General features: G+C 40.8%; 1 protein-coding gene across 1 annotated transcript in view; it reads right to left on the bottom strand.

The window, feature by feature from the left end:
• THSD7B (thrombospondin type 1 domain containing 7B) overlaps positions 1-19,232 on the bottom strand; it is a 543,321-nt gene that overhangs the window by 301,339 nt on the left and 222,750 nt on the right. The window contains exons 8-10 of the mRNA XM_066575161.1: positions 18,592-18,826; positions 17,237-17,352; positions 6,342-6,474 (exon numbers count right to left, since the gene is read on the bottom strand). Of these exons, the coding sequence (XP_066431258.1) occupies positions 6,342-6,474; positions 17,237-17,352; positions 18,592-18,826 (484 nt within the window). The remainder of the gene's footprint in view (positions 1-6,341; positions 6,475-17,236; positions 17,353-18,591; positions 18,827-19,232) is intronic.

Genomic DNA, 19,232 nt, shown 5'->3' with positions numbered 1-19,232 from the left:
ACAGAATAAAGATAACACCGCGTGCCGCAAAAGGACCAGCGGCCCCCAAATGGTGCAATTGCATTTTTTCAATCTGACCCCACTTAAAAATGTTTCATGGTTTTCAATACACGATATGGTGCCATTTAATGGGAACCACAAACGACAGGCCGTGTGAACCGGGGCAGGAGTGACCGCTGCTCCTGTATCTGGTAGTCAGAAACACTGCGGCATATTAGAATAAATACACTTTACAGTGTGACTAGCAACGGAACTGTCAGGTCATGAAGGTGGACCGCCTGGGAGCCCCCCGCCCGCAGCATGAAGACTGGCAGCATACTATGTTACCATACACACAAGCAGAGAGGAGCAAGACTTAAGTTTAGAACACCATGGAAGGGTTAACAATAAGAATATATTCAAGCCAAATGATAATTGAGCCTCCTGGGGACTAATAGTCCTACATTTGCAAACTATTGGATCTATATACAAGTGATAATAGCTATATACAAAGCATAAAGGTTGCAGACGTCGCATCACAAAGTATAAAGGTAGCAAGTTACATTATATCATTATCTACACATTACTACCTAAAGGTTACAGGTCACATATTACCATCACCAGAAGGTCCCTCACTTGGAGGGGCTCAGCAGATGACCTCCTGATTCTGTCTATGAAGCGTCCTCGTTCACTCAAAATTAGTCATAAACTGACAGTTCTGAGCGATCATTTTGCATAGGTACTAATGGGCTAATCAGCCCTTTAGTACTTCATTGCATGTATTTAGAGAACAGCGGGTGGTCTGTTCTCTAAATACATTGCTATTGTTCTTCAGTAGGACAGTGTCTGTTAACAGTTGTTAAAGAATATTATCAGCTGTTATCAGCGCTGCCTGCGGAGAACTCAGCATGGCGTCCCTCTTACCTAATCATCCTGAGGGACGAGGATTGCATGGGGACCTGAACTCAGTGATGGAGGAAGAGTGCACGGTGGGCAGATTTACACACAATGATTATCGCTCAAAAGATGGCTTTTGAGCTATCATCTTTGCGTGTAAATGTGTGCCCATCCTGCACTCTTCGTCCACCTGGGAGTTTAGCACAGCATAAAAGCCATGGTCCCTGATAAGAGGGACAGCATGCCGAGTTCTCCCCGGGCAGTGCTGATAACATATTTATTAGCCAGCAGCACTGTGGCAGAACAATGGACATGTATTTAAGGAACAGACCACCTGCTGTTCTGTAAATACATCTCCTGGCAGCTGATTAACATGCAAATGATGTTAATTAGCAGCTAATTAATTAACATCATTAGTACCTAATGCAAAATCATCTCTCAAAGCTGTTAGTTTCTGACAAATTTTGAGCAATTATCTTTGTGTATAAATGGACTTTTAATTCCACCTCTTCCTAGACCAAGATCTTAAATGTCCATTATGTTGACTTCCCCTTGTTCTGGTTCAGCCCCCTACTGTTCTGGTTCAGCCCCCTACTCTTCTGGTTCAGCCCCCTACTCTTCTGGTTCAGCCCCCTACTCTTCTGGTTCAGCCCCCTACTCTTCTGGTGCAGCCCCCTACTCTTCTGGTGCAGCCCCCTACTCTTCTGGTTTAGTCCACTACTCTTCTGGTGCAGACCCTACTCTTCTGGTTCAGCTCCCTACTCTTCTGCTTTAGCCCCCTGCTCTTCTTGTTCAGCCCCCTACTTTTCTGGCTAAGCCCCCTACTCTTCTGGTTTAGCCCCCTGCTCTTCTGGTTCAGCCCCCTGCTCTTCTGGTTCAGCCCCCTACTCTTCCGGTTCTGCCCCCTACTTTTCTAGTTTAGCCCCCTGCTCTTCTGGTTTAGCCCCCTACTTCTGGTTAAGCCCACCGCTCTTCTGGTTAAGCCCACCGCTCTTCTGGTTCAGCCCTCTACTTTTCTGGTTTACCCCCCCCCCCCCACTCTTCTAGTTCAGCCCCCTACCCTTCTGTTTCAGCCCCCTACTCTTCTGGCTCAGCCCCCTACTCTTCTGGTTCAGCCTCCAAGTCTTCTGGTCTAGTCCCCTACTCTTCTGGTTCAGCCCCCTACTCTTCTCGTTTAGCCCCATACTCTTCTGGTGCAGCCCCTTACTCTTCTGCTGCAGCCCCCTACTCTTCTGGTTTAGTCCACTACTCTTCTGGTGCAGACCCTACTCTTCTGGTTCAGCTCCCTACTCTTCTGGTGCAGCCCCCTACTCTTCTGGTTTAGTCCACTACTCTTCTGGTGCAGACCCTACTCTTCTGGTTCAGCTCCCTACTCTTCTGGTTTAGCCCCCTGCTCTTCTTGTTCAGCCCCCTACTCTTCTGGTTCAGCCCCCAACTCTTCTGGCTCAGCCCCCTACTCTTCTGGTTCAGCCTCCAAGTCTTCTGGTCTAGTCCCCTACTCTTCTGGTTCAGCCCCCTACTCTTCTGGTTTAGCCCCCTACTCTTCTGGTTTAGCCCCCTACTTGTCTGGTTCAGCCCCCTACTCTTCTGGTGCAGCCCCCTACTCTTCTGGTTTAGTCCACTACTCTTCTGGTGCAGACCCTACTCTTCTGGTTCAGCTCCCCACTCTTCTTGTTCAGCCCCCTACTCTTCTGATTAAGCCCCCTACTCTTCTGGCTTAGCCCCCTACTCTTCTGGCTCAGCCCCCTACTCTTCTGGTTCAGCCCCCTACTCTTCTGGCTCAGCCCCCTACTCTTCTGGTTCAGCCTCCAAGTCTTCTGGTCTAGTCCCCTACTTTTCTGGTTCAGCCCCCTACTCTTCTCGTTTAGCCCCCTACTCTTCTGGTGCAGCCCCCTACTCTTCTGGTTTAGCCCCCTGCTCTTCTGGTTCAGCCCCATACTTTTCTGGTTCAGCCCCCTACTCTTCCGGTTCAGCCCCCTATTCTTCCGGTTCAGCCCCCTACTCTTCTGGTTTAGCCCCCTACTCTTCTGGTTTAGCCCCCTGCTCTTCTGGTTAAGCCCCCCGCTCTTCTGGTTCAGCCCCCTACTTTTCTGGTTCAGCCCCCTACTCTTCCGGTTCAGCCCCCTGCTCTTCTGGTTCAGCCCCCTGCTCTTCTGGTGCAGCCTCCTAGTCTTCTGGTCTAGTCCCCTATTCTTCTGGCTTAGCCCTCTACTCTTCTGGTTAAGCCCCCTACTCTTCTGGTTCAGCCCCCCACTCTTCTGGTTCAGCCCCCTACTTTTCTGGTTTAGTCCCCCCGCTCTTCTGGTTCAGCCCCCTGCTCTTCTAGGTCAACCCCTACTCTTCTGGTTCAGCCCCCTACTCTTCTGGTTCAGCCCCCTACTCTTCTGGCTCAGCCCCCTACTCTTCTGGCTCAGCCTCCAAGTCTTCTGGTCTAGTCCCCTACTCTTCTGGTTCAGCCCCCTACTCTTCTGGTGTAGCCCCCTAATCTTCTGGTTTAGTCCACTGCTCTTCTGGTGCAGACCCTACTCTTCTGGTTAAGCTCCCTACTCTTCTTGTTCAGCCCCCTACTCTTCTGCTAAAGCACCCTACTCTTCTGGTTTAGCCCCCTACTTTTCCGGTTCAGCCCCCTACTCTTCCGGTTCAGCCCCCTACTCTTCCGGTTCAGCCCCCTACTCTTCCTGTTCAGCCCCCTACTTTTCCGGTTCAGCCCCCTGCTCTTCCGGTTCAGCCCCCTGCTCTTCTGGTTTAGCCCCCTGCTCTTCTGGTTTAGCCCCCTGCTCTTCTGGTTAAGCCCACTACTCTTCTGGTTAAGCCCCCCGCTCTTCTGGTTCAGCCCCCTACTTTTCTGGTTTACCCCCCCCCCCCCCGCTCTTGTAGTTCAGCCCCCTACTCTTTTGGTTCAGCCCCCTACTCTTCTGGTTTAGCCCCCTGATCTTCTGGTTCAGCCCCCTGCTCTTCTTGTTCAGCCACCTACTCTTCTGGTGCAGCCCCCTACTCTTCTGGTGCAGCCTCCTAGTCTTCTGGCCTAGTCCCCTACTCTTTTGGCTTAGCCCCCTTCTCTTCTGGTTAAGCCCCCTACTCTTCTGGTTCAGCCCCCCACTCTTCTGGTTCAGCCCCCTACTTTTCTGGTTTAGTCCCCCTGCTCTTCTCGTTCAGCCACTTACTATTCTGGTTCACCCCCTACTCTTCTTTTTTAGCCCCCTGCTCTTCTGGGTCAGCCCCCTACTCTTCTGGTTCAGCCCCCTACTCTTCTGGTTCAGCCCCCTACTTTTCTGGTTTACCCCCCCCCCCCCCGCTTTTGTAGTTCAGCCCCCTACTCTTTTGGTTCAGCCCCCTACTCTTCTGGTTTAGCCCCCTGATCTTCTGGTTCAGCCCCCTGCTCTTCTTGTTCAGCCCCCTACTCTTCTGGTGCAGCCCCCTACTCTTCTGGTGCAGCCTCCTAGTCTTCTGGCCTAGTCCCCTACTCTTTTGGCTTAGCCCCCTTCTCTTCTGGTTAAGCCCCCTACTCTTCTGGTTCAGCCCCCCACTCTTCTGGTTCAGCCCCCTACTTTTCTGGTTTAGTCCCCCCGCTCTTCTCGTTCAGCCACTTACTATTCTGGTTCACCCCCTACTCTTCTTTTTTAGCCCCCTGCTCTTCTGGGTCAGCCCCCTACTCTTCTGGTTCAGCCCCCTACTCTTCTGGTTCAGCCCCCTACTCTTCTGGTTCAGCCCCCTACTTTTCTGGTTTAGTACCCCCGCTCTTCTGGTTCAGCCCCTTACTCTTCTGGTTCAGCCCCTTACTCTTCTGGTTTAGCCCCCTGCTCTTCTGGTTCAGCCCCCTACTCTTCTGGTCTAGTGCCCTACTCTTCTGGCTTAGCCCCCTACTCTTCTGGTTCAGCCCCCTACTCTTCTGGTTTAGCCCCCTGCTCTTCTGGTTCAGCCCCCTGCTCTTCTGGTTCAGCCCCCTACTCTTCTGGTTCAGCCCCTTACTCTTCTGGTGCAGCCTCCTAGTCTTCTGGTCTAGTCCCCTACTCTTTTGGCTTAGCCCCCCTACTCAGTATATTCTTGACTGAAGGAAATAAAATGAAATTAAATCTAACTAATCATACATTCAAAATTTTCAGTCTTCATGCTGCCGGTGGGGGGATCCCAACATGGTACGCCTTCATGACCTGAGAGTGCTGAGTCAAACTTTAAAGTCTGCTCGTTGTGAAATGCGGCAGTGTTTCAGACTGCCAGATCCGCAGGGGCAGTGGTCACACCCGTCTGGGTTGAGGCTGTTATTCGAGCAGCATGAACCTTGTGAAAGGTACTATTGAAAAATAAAGCTTGTACCACAAAAAACAAGATACGCTGATGGAAAAAAAAGTTATGGTTTTTTAAGAGTCGGAAGGAAAACAATTTAAAAAATTCAAAATGCGGCGTCCTCAAGCGGTTAAAAAAAGAGAAAATCATGTATTTTATGTGGCTGCATCCAGAGAGCAGTCGCTGCCTTATATGTCAGTGCGTCTGCATTTATACCTCTTACAATAGATCATCTGTACAGTCAATCCTGCTGGGAGTGCAGACGCTACATTCGCCCAGTTGGCGGCGCTGTGTGCGCCGTGCTTTGTTCTTTTGCAGTTGACATATTTTGTTTGTACCATTCTGCAGTAAATATGAATTTTTGATCACTTTTCATTCCGTTTTTTTGGGAGGCAGAAATCAAAACAGCAATCCTGGCGCCGCTCGTTTTTGGTTTTGTTTTTTACAGTGGGCTGGACAACAAGATACGTTGTATTCTGGGTCGTTACAGACAAGGAACTAATTATGGGATTTTTAATGCTTATTTTTTTCAATTATAATGGAGGTTAAATGGTGTGTGGGGGGAGGGGGAGTGTCTTTTGCTTCTTTTCTTTGTGTTTTCCAAAACTTTTTTTCTAAGATTTTTTTTCTGTGTTGCAATGCATTATGCCTGTCAGTGCGCCACGAGAGAACCCATTGGCACACTCTCCTGAGCCATCTCCATCGTGTACATATGTGAGGCTGTGTTTGGGAAGTTAGGATTGGGTTAATATGCCTTTATTTCTCTGACGTTCCATGCCCCATATATAGACAGAACATTGAATAATGCAATTTCCGTTAACTTTAGCCACCAATAAGAGGAGCTCAGAAGGGTGCTACATGCTGCTGGTGCACTGAAGTCAGTAATAAACACAATAAATGTCAGAGCTCCCCCTAGTGGCAGCTGCAGCCAGACAGAATTTTATTACTCAACTCTAGGACTAACGATTCAGAGCTCTGGAGAAGAACAATTGAGCACCTACTGCTATGAATATATATAAAAAATCATCCAGCTCAGCGTGTTGGACCTTGAAATGGCGTCATGTTAAAAGGTGGTCTTTTACTTCAAGGAAGACCACTTGTATTGGCAGATTCTGTAACCTCCTTTTATGGAAATGATGTTGCAATGTATCAGCAGTCATATCATATGGAGCAGAACCTACCTGTACATCTGGCAGGTGGGGACATCCTCACATTCCCTCTCCTCATGCAGAGTATCCGGGCACTCCTGACCGCCATTCACAGCATGCTGTAATATTATCCTGGACCGCGACTGCTTGACCACAGAGGTCTTCCCTACAAAGACAAGGAACAGTCATGCAGCTATGCCCATATGCCCACCTGTAGCCACCCTGGAGTCATGTGACTTCATATATGACATGTATACACTAAGCAGACCCTTTATTAGAGCCCCCAGCCCTCTCACGATTGGTGCTTCCATGTATAGCAGTTATACCAGACATCTGCTGTCCAGTCTACACAACTACTCTTCGTAAGATATGATGTTTATATCCCCTCTTTGTGTTATTTTAGGGTCGGGGTTTCCTTTTTGTGAATGCATGTCCCCTCACAACCAAGTGGGGGCTGGACTGTGGGGGCAGGAGGCAAGCACAACTGTTCCTTTTAACCTACAGCGTCTCTAGAGGGGAGATGAGGGATTACGTGGCTCCCAGGAAAGTAAGCAGGAACTAGGAGAGTCCTCCGGACCGGACAGTCCAAGCCACGTTTATACAGGCGGTTTCTGTGCGCTGCGAGACACACTAAACACGTAAAACCATGTCTTCTTGTTGGCCAGTACAAGGCCTCCTATCGACAGGATGACTCTACTTCTTGACGGATCAATCGCACTTTACACTTAAAGAGAGCACATTATTTGCAGAGGTCCATCTGCATGCGTCGTCCTCCTCTCAGTGATGCTGTGAGAAAGAAAAATCGCAGCATGTCCGGCGATACCGATCGGGGTAAGTCAAAAATTTTTTAAAAAAAAGAAAAAATCGCCTAACATTCACAAGCAGCCGTGATTTTGATGTGAGTGCGATGCGATATTTACTTACCTACAGAAGTAACACGACTCTGCAACCATTCTTCTACCATATTTAAGATAGTCTGTAACGCTTGGACTGGGCGCATCCACCGCCTTCTAGGGCTCATCTATCTAAGGACCCCTTCTCACAAGATGATTATCGCTGAACGATCATTCGGTGTAAACGCCACCAGCGACTGAAGGACAAATGACGATGTGTTTGCTTATCTTTTATCGTTCCGTTTTTGAAGACATCAAAAGCTGATTGGCCTGTATAAACATCTACGAATGACCGCCTGTTTACTGCAAATAGAGGCCTCAGCCAGAAGAGATCTCCATCCACCTCCATTCACTGGGTGATTATCGCTTATGTGTGGAAGCACAGGAGTCACAATCATTGGGACGACCATCGGGGCTTCAACGTCTGACAGTCATCCTGCATTAAAGGACCCTTGGTTGCATTAACCTGCCTGGTGGGGCATGTGCCCCGAGTGCGGGGGACGGGGATGTACCAAAAAGCCACTAAGCATTTTGCAGGGGTAACTTTTTCCCCAAGTGCTGAGAAGCTCTTCTTCCTAAGTATTTGAGACTCAAACTGAAGTCTACAGATAAAGGGGGCGCTAGAGGTGTAAGCACAGTCTTTCTAGATTCCTCCCCATGTATGTATTAAGATGTGGTATGAACCATAGAAGCCCCCTGTATAGCACTTAGAACAGATTGTTTTCAAGGACGTACATATGATAGAGTCAGACCATGCCACTGCTACGGGGCCCATGGAGAGAAGGGGCCCAGCTCTGACTACACCATCCCTTTTGCTACTCGGTAGTAAAGCTATATAAATGAGTAGGACCTTCCTGCAAGGAAGGTAGAGAATAAACCCAGTGGTTGCTTTAAAGGGCATGGAGCCGAAAACAAGCACTGGACGGTCCTGTCCTGAGTGGGGTGGCAAAACCAGTCACCATAGCGGAGGGTCTAATTTCAGTTTTTGCTATGGAGCCCCCTCTCTGCTGTGCATGCCACTGGCTGCCTTCAACCATTTATACTAGATTGCAGATGTATTATAATCTAATACACATTTCTCTGCAGACTCTTTACACAGATGCTTCAGTCTGCGTCGCTCAGGAGCAGCGCTCTCCCCGTGAACATTATATGATTTCTTTCTATAATTGTGCAGGTATTTAGAGCTTCAAACAACAGGAGGAACAGATGTTGTCGACTCCATTCAAGGAGCATCAGACGGATTCATTTCATTAGTTCTGGGATGTTTCAGCAGTGAAGCCGGGTGACAAGGTGGCCCTGCCAGGTTCACTGCACGTTCATAATGCGCCACTCACCATTCATAGGCTTCATTTACAGGAAAAGACAAAGAACTCCTTTATATTGGACAGAATATAGCTTTGAATTCATAGACAGAATAGGAAAGCTTCATCTGACCTGCCTCAGGTAAATACCAAGAATATAAATACTATCATACTGCTCCAATGTACAAGACAATAACGATTATAAAACTATAATACTGCTCATATGTACAAGAATATAACTACTATAATACTGCCTCCTATGTACAAGAATATAACTACTATAATACTGCTCCTATGTACAAGAATATAACTACTATAATACTGTCTCCTATGTACAAGAATATAACTACTATAATACTGCCTCCTATGTACAAGAATATACCTACTATAATACTGCTCCCTATGTACAAGAATATACCTACTATAATACTGCCCCGTATGTACAAGAATATAACTACTATAATACTGCCCCCTATGTACAAGAATATAACTACTATAATACTGCCCCTATGTACAAGAATATAACTACTATAATACTGCCTCCTATGTACAAGAATATAACTATTATAATACTGCTCCCTATGTACAAGAATATAACTACTATAATACTGCCTCCTATGTACAAGAATATAACTACTATAATACTGCCCCTGTGTACAAGAATATAACTACTATAATACTGGCCACTATGTACAAGAATATAACTACTATAATACTGCTCCCTATGTACAAGAATATAACTACTATAATACTGCCCCCTATGTACAAGAATATAACTACTATAATACTGCCTCCTATGTACAAAAATATAACTACTATAATACTGCCCCCTATGTACAAGAATATAACTACTATAATACTGCCCCTATGTACACGAATATAACTACTATAATACTGCCTCCTATGTACAAAAATATAACTACTATAATACTGCCCCCTATGTACAAGAATATAACTACTATAATACTGCCTCCTATGTACACGAATATAACTACTATAATACTGCCCCTGTGTACAAGAATATAACTACTATAATACTGCCCCCTATGTACAAGAATATAACTACTATAATACTGCTCCTGTGTACAAGAATATAACTACTATAATACTTCCCTCTATATACAAGAATATAACTACTATAATACTGCCCCCCTATGTACAAGAATATAACTACTATAATACTGCCCCCTATGTACAAGAATATAACTAGTATAATACAGCCCCGTGTGTACAAGAATATAACTACTATAATACTGCCCCCTATGTACAAGAATATAACTACTATAATACTGCCCCCTATGTACAAGAATATAACTACTATAATACTGTCCCCTATGTACAAGAATATAACTACTATAATACTGCCCCTATGAACAAGAATACAACTACTATAATACTGCCTCCTATTTTCAAGAATATAACTACTATAATACTGCTCCCTATGTACAAGAATATAACTACTATAATACTGCCCCTATGTACATAAATATAACTACTATAATACTGTCCCCTATGTACAAGAATATAACTACTATAATACTGCCCCCTATGTACAAGAATATAACTACTATACTACTACCTCCTATGTACAAGAATATAACTACTATAATACTGCTCTTATGTACAAGAATATAACTACTATAATACTGCTCCTATGTACAAGAATATAACTACTATAATACTGCTCTTATGTACAAGAATATAACTACTATAATACTGCTGCTATGTACAAGAATATAACTACTATAATACTGCTCCTATATACAAGAATATAACTACTATAATACTGACCCCTATGTACAAGAATATACCTACTATAATACTGCCCCCTCTGTACAAGAATATAACTACTATAATACTGCTCCCTATGTACAAGAATATAACTACTATAATACTGCCTCCTATGTACAAGAATACAACTACTATAATACTGCCTCCTATGTACAAGAATACAACTACTATAATACTGCCCTCCTATGTTCAATAATATAACTACTATAATACTGCCTCCTATGTACAAGAATATAACTATTATAATACTGCCCCCCTATGTACAAGAATATAACTACTATAATACTGCCTCGTATGTACAAGAATATAACTACTATAGTACTGCCTCCTATATACAAAAATATAACTACTATAATACTGCCTCGTATGTACAAGAATATAACTACTATAATACTGCCTCCTATGTACAAGAATATAACTACTATAATACTGCTCCCTATGTACAAGAATATACCTACTATAATACTGCCCCGTAAGTACAAGAATATAACTACTATAATACTGCCCCCTATATACAAGAATATAACTACTATAATATTGTCCCCCTATGTACAAGAATATAACTACTATAATACAGTTACCTATGTAGAAGAATATAACTACTATAATACTGCTCCCTATGTACAAGAATATAACTACTATAATACTGCTCCTATGTACCAGAATATAACTATTATAATACTGTTCCCTATGTACAAGAATATAACTACTATAATACTGCTCCCTATGTACAAGAATATAACTACTATAATACTGCCTGTTATGTACAAGAATATAACTACTATAATACTGCCCCCTATGTACAAGAATATAACTACTATAATACTGCCCCCAATGTACAAGAATAAAAGTACTATAATATTGCCCCCTATGTACAAGAATATAACTACTATAATACTGCCCCCTATGTACAGGAATATAACTACTATAATACTGCCTGTTATGTACAAGAATATAACTACTATAATACTGCCCCCTATGTACAAGAATATAACTACTATAATACTGCCCCCTATGTACAAGAATATAACTACTATAATACTGCCCCTATGTACAAGAATATAACTACTATAATACTGCCTCCTATGTACAAGAATATAACTATTATAATACTGCTCCCTATGTACAAGAATATAACTACTATAATACTGCCTCCTATGTACAAGAATATAACTACTATAATACTGCCCCTGTGTACAAGAATATAACTACTATAATACTGGCCACTATGTACAAGAATATAACTACTATAATACTGCTCCCTATGTACAAGAATATAACTACTATAATACTGCCCCCTATGTACAAGAATATAACTACTATAATACTGCCTCCTATGTACAAAAATATAACTACTATAATACTGCCCCCTATGTACAAGAATATAACTACTATAATACTGCCCCTATGTACACGAATATAACTACTATAATACTGCCTCCTATGTACAAAAATATAACTACTATAATACTGCCCCCTATGTACAAGAATATAACTACTATAATACTGCCTCCTATGTACACGAATATAACTACTATAATACTGCCCCTGTGTACAAGAATATAACTACTATAATACTGCCCCCTATGTACAAGAATATAACTACTATAATACTGCTCCTGTGTACAAGAATATAACTACTATAATACTTCCCTCTATATACAAGAATATAACTACTATAATACTGCCCCCCTATGTACAAGAATATAACTACTATAATACTGCCCCCTATGTACAAGAATATAACTAGTATAATACAGCCCCGTGTGTACAAGAATATAACTACTATAATACTGCCCCCTATGTACAAGAATATAACTACTATAATACTGCCCCCTATGTACAAGAATATAACTACTATAATACTGTCCCCTATGTACAAGAATATAACTACTATAATACTGCCCCTATGAACAAGAATACAACTACTATAATACTGCCTCCTATTTTCAAGAATATAACTACTATAATACTGCTCCCTATGTACAAGAATATAACTACTATAATACTGCCCCTATGTACATAAATATAACTACTATAATACTGTCCCCTATGTACAAGAATATAACTACTATAATACTGCCCCCTATGTACAAGAATATAACTACTATACTACTACCTCCTATGTACAAGAATATAACTACTATAATACTGCTCTTATGTACAAGAATATAACTACTATAATACTGCTCCTATGTACAAGAATATAACTACTATAATACTGCTCTTATGTACAAGAATATAACTACTATAATACTGCTGCTATGTACAAGAATATAACTACTATAATACTGCTCCTATATACAAGAATATAACTACTATAATACTGACCCCTATGTACAAGAATATACCTACTATAATACTGCCCCCTCTGTACAAGAATATAACTACTATAATACTGCTCCCTATGTACAAGAATATAACTACTATAATACTGCCTCCTATGTACAAGAATACAACTACTATAATACTGCCTCCTATGTACAAGAATACAACTACTATAATACTGCCCTCCTATGTTCAATAATATAACTACTATAATACTGCCTCCTATGTACAAGAATATAACTATTATAATACTGCCCCCCTATGTACAAGAATATAACTACTATAATACTGCCTCGTATGTACAAGAATATAACTACTATAGTACTGCCTCCTATATACAAAAATATAACTACTATAATACTGCCTCGTATGTACAAGAATATAACTACTATAATACTGCCTCCTATGTACAAGAATATAACTACTATAATACTGCTCCCTATGTACAAGAATATACCTACTATAATACTGCCCCGTAAGTACAAGAATATAACTACTATAATACTGCCCCCTATATACAAGAATATAACTACTATAATATTGTCCCCCTATGTACAAGAATATAACTACTATAATACAGTTACCTATGTAGAAGAATATAACTACTATAATACTGCTCCCTATGTACAAGAATATAACTACTATAATACTGCTCCTATGTACCAGAATATAACTATTATAATACTGTTCCCTATGTACAAGAATATAACTACTATAATACTGCTCCCTATGTACAAGAATATAACTACTATAATACTGCCTGTTATGTACAAGAATATAACTACTATAATACTGCCCCCTATGTACAAGAATATAACTACTATAATACTGCCCCCAATGTACAAGAATAAAAGTACTATAATATTGCCCCCTATGTACAAGAATATAACTACTATAATACTGCCCCCTATGTACAGGAATATAACTACTATAATACTGCCCCCTATGTACAAGAATATAACTACTATAATACTGCCCCCTATGTACAAGAATAGAACTACTATAATACTGCCTGTTATGTACAAGAATAGAACTACTATAATACTGCTCCCTATGTGCAAGAATATAACTACTATAATACTGCACCCTATGTACAAGAATATAATTACTATAACACTGCCTGTTATGTAGAAGAATATAACTACTATAATACTGCCTGTTATGTAGAAGAATATAACTACTATAATACTGCCCCCTATGTACAAGAATATAACTACTATAATACTGCTCCTATGTACAAGAATATAACTACTATAATACTGCTCCTATGTACAAGAATACAACTACTATAATACTGCCCCCTATGTACAAGAATATACCTACTATAATACTGCCCCCTCTGTACAAGAATATAACTACTATAATACTGCCCCCTATGTTCAAGAATATAACTACTATAATACTGCACCCTATATACAAGAATATAACTACTATAATACTGCCCCCTATGTACAAGAATATACCTACTATAATACTGCCCCCTCTGTACAAGAATATACCTACTATAATACTGCCCCCTCTGTACAAGAATATAACTACTATAATACTGCACCCTATGTACAAGAATATAACTACTATAACACTGCCTGTTATGTAGAAGAATATAACTACTATAATACTGCCTGTTATGTAGAAGAATATAACTACTATAATACTGCCCCTATGTACAAGAATATAACTACTATAATACTGCTCCTATGTACCAGAATATAAATACTATAATACTGTTCCCTATGTACAAGAATATAACTACTATAATACTGCTCCCTATGTACAAGAATATAACTACTATAATACGGCCCGTTATGTACAAGAATATAACTACTATAATACTGCCCCCTATGTTCAAGAATATAACTACTATAATACTGCCCCCAATGTACAAGAATATAACTACTATAATATTGCCCCCTATGTACAAGAATATAACTACTATAATACTGCCCCCTATGTACAGGAATATAACTACTATAATACTGCCCCCTATGTACAAGAATATAACTACTATAATACTGCCTCCCATGTACAAGAATATAACTACTATAATACTGCCTCTGTGTACAAGAATATAACTACTATAATACTGCTCCTATGTACAAGAATATAACTACTATAATACTGCCCCTGTGTACAAGAATATAACTACTATAATACTGCCCCCTATGTACAAGAATATAACTACTATAATACTGCTCCTGTGTACAAGAATATAACTGCTATAATACTGGCCACTATGTACAAGTATATAACTACTATAATACTGCTACCTATGTACAAGAATATAACTACTATAATACTGCCCCTATGAACAAGAATACAACTACTATAATACTGCCTCCTATTTACACGAATATAACTACTATAATACTACTCCTATGTACAAGAATATAACTACTATAATACTCCCTCCTATGTACAATAATATAATTACTATAATACTGCCTCCTAGGTACAAGAATATAACTACTATAATACTGCCTCCTATGTACAATAATATAACTACTATAATACTGCCCCCTCTGTACAAGAATATAACTACTATAATACTGCTCCCTATGTACAAGAATATAACTACTATAATACTGCCTCCTATGTACAATAATATAACTACTATAATACTGCCTCCTATGTACAAGAATATAACTATTATAATACTGCCCCTATGTACAAGAATATAACTACTATAATACTGCCTCCTATGTACAAGAATATAACTACTATAATACTGCCTCGTATGTACAAGAATATAACTACCATAGTACTGCCTCCTATATACAAGAATATAACTACTATAATACTGCCCCCTATGTACAAGAATATAACTACTATAATACTGCCCCCTATGTACAAGAATATAACTACTATAATACTGTTCCCTATGTACAGGAATATAACTACTATAATACTGTCTCCTATGTACAAGAATATAACTACTATAATACTGCTCCCTATGTACAAGAATATAACTACTATAATACTGCTCCCTATGTACAAGAATATAACTACTATAATACTGCCCCCTATGTACAAGAATATAACTACTATAATACTGCTCCCTATGTACAAGAATATAACTACTATAATACTGCCTCCTATGTACAAGAATATAACTACTATAATACTGCCCCCTATGTACAAGAATATAACTACTATAATACTGTTCCCTATGTACAGGAATATAACTACTATAATACTGTCTCCTATGTACAAGAATATAACTACTATAATACTGCTCCCTATGTACAAGAATATAACTACTATAATACTGCTGCCTATGTACAAGAATATAACTACTATAATACTGCCTGTTATGTACAAGAATATAACTACTATAATACTGCCCCCTATGTACAAGAATATAACTACTATAATACTGCCCCCAATGTACAAGAATATAACTACTATAACACTGCCTGTTATGTAGAAGAATATAACTACTATAATACTGCCTGTTATGTAGAAGAATATAACTACTATAATACTGCCCGCTATGTACAAGAATATAACTATTATAATACTGCCCCCTATGTACAAGAATATAACTACTATAATACTGCCTCCTATGTACAAGAATATAACTACTATAATACTGCTCCTATGTACCAGAATATAACTACTATAATACTGCCTCCTATGTACAAGAATATAACTACTATAATACTGTTCCCTATGTACAAGAATATAACTACTTTAATACTGCTCCCTATGTACAAGAATATAACTACTATAATACTGCCTGTTATGTACAAGAATATAACTACTATAATACTGCCCCCAATGTACAAGAATATAACTACTTTAATACTGCTCCCTATGTACAAGAATATAACTACTATAATACTGCCTGTTATGTACAAGAATATAACTACTATAATACTGCCCCCAATGTACAAGAATATAACTACTATAACACTGCCTGTTATGTAGAAGAATATAACTACTATAATACTGCCTGTTATGTAGAAGAATATAACTACTATAATACTGTCTCCTATGTACAAGAATATAACTACTATAATACTGCCCGCTATGTACAAGAATATAACTATTATAATACTGCCCCCTATGTACAAGAATATAACTACTATAATACTGCCTCCTATGTACAAGAATATAACTACTATAATACTGCTCCTATGTACCAGAATATAACTACTATAATACTGCCTCCTATGTACAAGAATATAACTACTATAATACTGTTCCCTATGTACAAGAATATAACTACTTTAATACTGCTCCCTATGTACAAGAATATAACTACTATAATACTGCCTGTTATGTACAAGAATATAACTACTATAATACTGCCCCCTATGTACAAGAAAATATCTACTATAATACTGCCCCCTATGTACAAGAATATAACTACTATAATACTGCCTCCTATGTACAAGAATATAACTACTATAATACTGCCCCCTATGTACAAGAATATAACTACTATAATACTGCCCCCTATGTACAAGAATATAACTTCTACAATACTGCCCCCTATGTACAAGAATATAACTACTATAATACTGTCCCCTATGTACAAGAATATAACTTCTATAATACTGCTCCCTATAAACACAAAACGAGGGTCACAATGCCTTTATAGTCCTTTACTCACCAGGCTGACATCTTTTGGGGCATGGAGTCCACTCACTAAATAGAGTCACAATACAATCGTTAGCACACAGTAAGCTACAGGAGCGAAGTGTTTCAGGTTTAGTAGATTCTGGGCATCTGAAGATGAAAACAGAGTGAAATATAAATGTTTGATGCATGTAGAATCTTTCTTCACACAACGTCACATCTAACACACACACACACACACACGCACACACACACACATATCACTTCTTTTGACTGTTTCTGAGCTGTATGACTCTGTATGCAGTAAGCTCCCCCTAGTGGTGGCTGAAGGCAGTCTGTCAAATATTTTAAAACAATCCTCAAGTTTAAACACAAAATTCTGTCCTTGGACAGGGGCGGTTACATAGCCTGCAGTTGTTCTCCTCTGCCAGCCTTCTGATCCGGTTTCCGGACCTACTTTCAGTCTTTTCAAATGGCAGCAGCAATTTTCTAACTAGCTAGGGTACACTATGCCCTATTCTGTGATTGGCTACTGCTGATCATGTGAGTAATGCTTGCCAATCACAGAGTAGGTACAATGCACTGGTAGTTTAAACTATCAATGGCCTGTGGGAATAAGGTAGTCTGAAGATACTGATGGCTGAACATGGGACCCGGAACTGGCGGATCAGAGGAACGGCAAAGAAAAACAACCTGTGGCTGCCATTAGGGGTTTTCCTTTCCAGTGTCTCTGCAATCCACTTTCTGTGGTTAGGTGCAAAGCTTTCGTAGTAACAAGGATGTCTCCATGGCAACAGGGTGAGGGGCTATCTTCACCAGCTGTTTTCCTGCACTTACAGGCTGACAGATCTGCAGACAGTGTGATAAGGATCTCTTCTGTTGCAGTGTCTGGGTGTAGCTCTGTGGGGTCTTTGTGCACTCATTACACACAGATTATAATGGCCTTATCCTCCTGAGAAAGGAGAGTGACGTGCATTCAGATACTGCCTCCCTGCTGATTGGACGAGAGACAGCACAATGTGAAGTCAAGGCAAGGAAGTCAGTACAGTGAACTACTGGCAGAATTCTAGGTGTGCTACACAACCCTCCTTGAAAGTGGATTGCAAACAGCAGGACAGCAGAAAAATGGGGAAGACCATCTGAAAAACCAGAAGTTACAGGCATGAAACACAGTGACAAGTGAGCGGAAGGAGACAGCGGTGTATGTTAGAGAATGGGTTCAAAACTCCGGCACACTCTTCCTCAGCCTCTTTCTGCAAGATGTACGTGGGACTTGCCCGAGCTGAGCTCATTCTCTGCCGTGTGAGCGCCTTCCATGTAAGGAGCAGCTTTCATCTCCAGTGAGAAGCTTTTCTTATCCTGCATCACATTAACATTTTGCTTAATGACCTTTTGCTGGTGACTTGGCCTCCAGGGTTCCGCATGCAGGAGACTCTCCGGCTTTGCACCCCCAGGCCACATTCTGCTACATTGTTCCAGCTGATGGTAAAGTTTATTTGTGCACCCTTTATGTCCGCTGCGCACGGTTCCCATGGCGATGACTCCCAGTAAAATGTGGAGCAGGGATGGTTGTTGCACAATCGGTACTCGTATAAGGCTTGGTTTGAAGGACAAAGCTTCCCACCTGCAGCAGAGGAGATGATGATATCAATGTGTCATGTCAGCGACTACAATCACTACAGAAACATGCAGTTTAAGCCACAAAACGGAGTTCTTGAAAGAAGTCCTTTAATCCAGCATTTGGTAGTCCAGCACTTTGACTATAGTCTACACCATTAAAGGGGTATCCCCATCGGGACCTTTCGGGGCACGTCCACAGGAAATGACATCAATCTGATAAATTCCACCTCTGGTACCCACACATATCTCAGGATGTGAGGCCAACCATCGCCGGACTGCCGGCTGTACATGGTGGCGGAAAGTTATGGCAACAGCCTGGCAAACTTTGTAACGTTGTGTCCATAACTGTCATAGAGGTGGACTGGAGTTACGGAAACAGCGTCGCTGAGCGAGCGGCACTGCGACTGATG

The sequence above is a fragment of the Eleutherodactylus coqui genome, chromosome 8, assembly GCF_035609145.1.
Source record: "Eleutherodactylus coqui strain aEleCoq1 chromosome 8, aEleCoq1.hap1, whole genome shotgun sequence".
NCBI classification, from domain to species: Eukaryota; Metazoa; Chordata; class Amphibia; order Anura; family Eleutherodactylidae; genus Eleutherodactylus; species Eleutherodactylus coqui.
The sequence above is the reverse complement of the archived record's forward strand: the minus strand, read 5'-3'. Positions and strand labels throughout refer to the sequence as shown.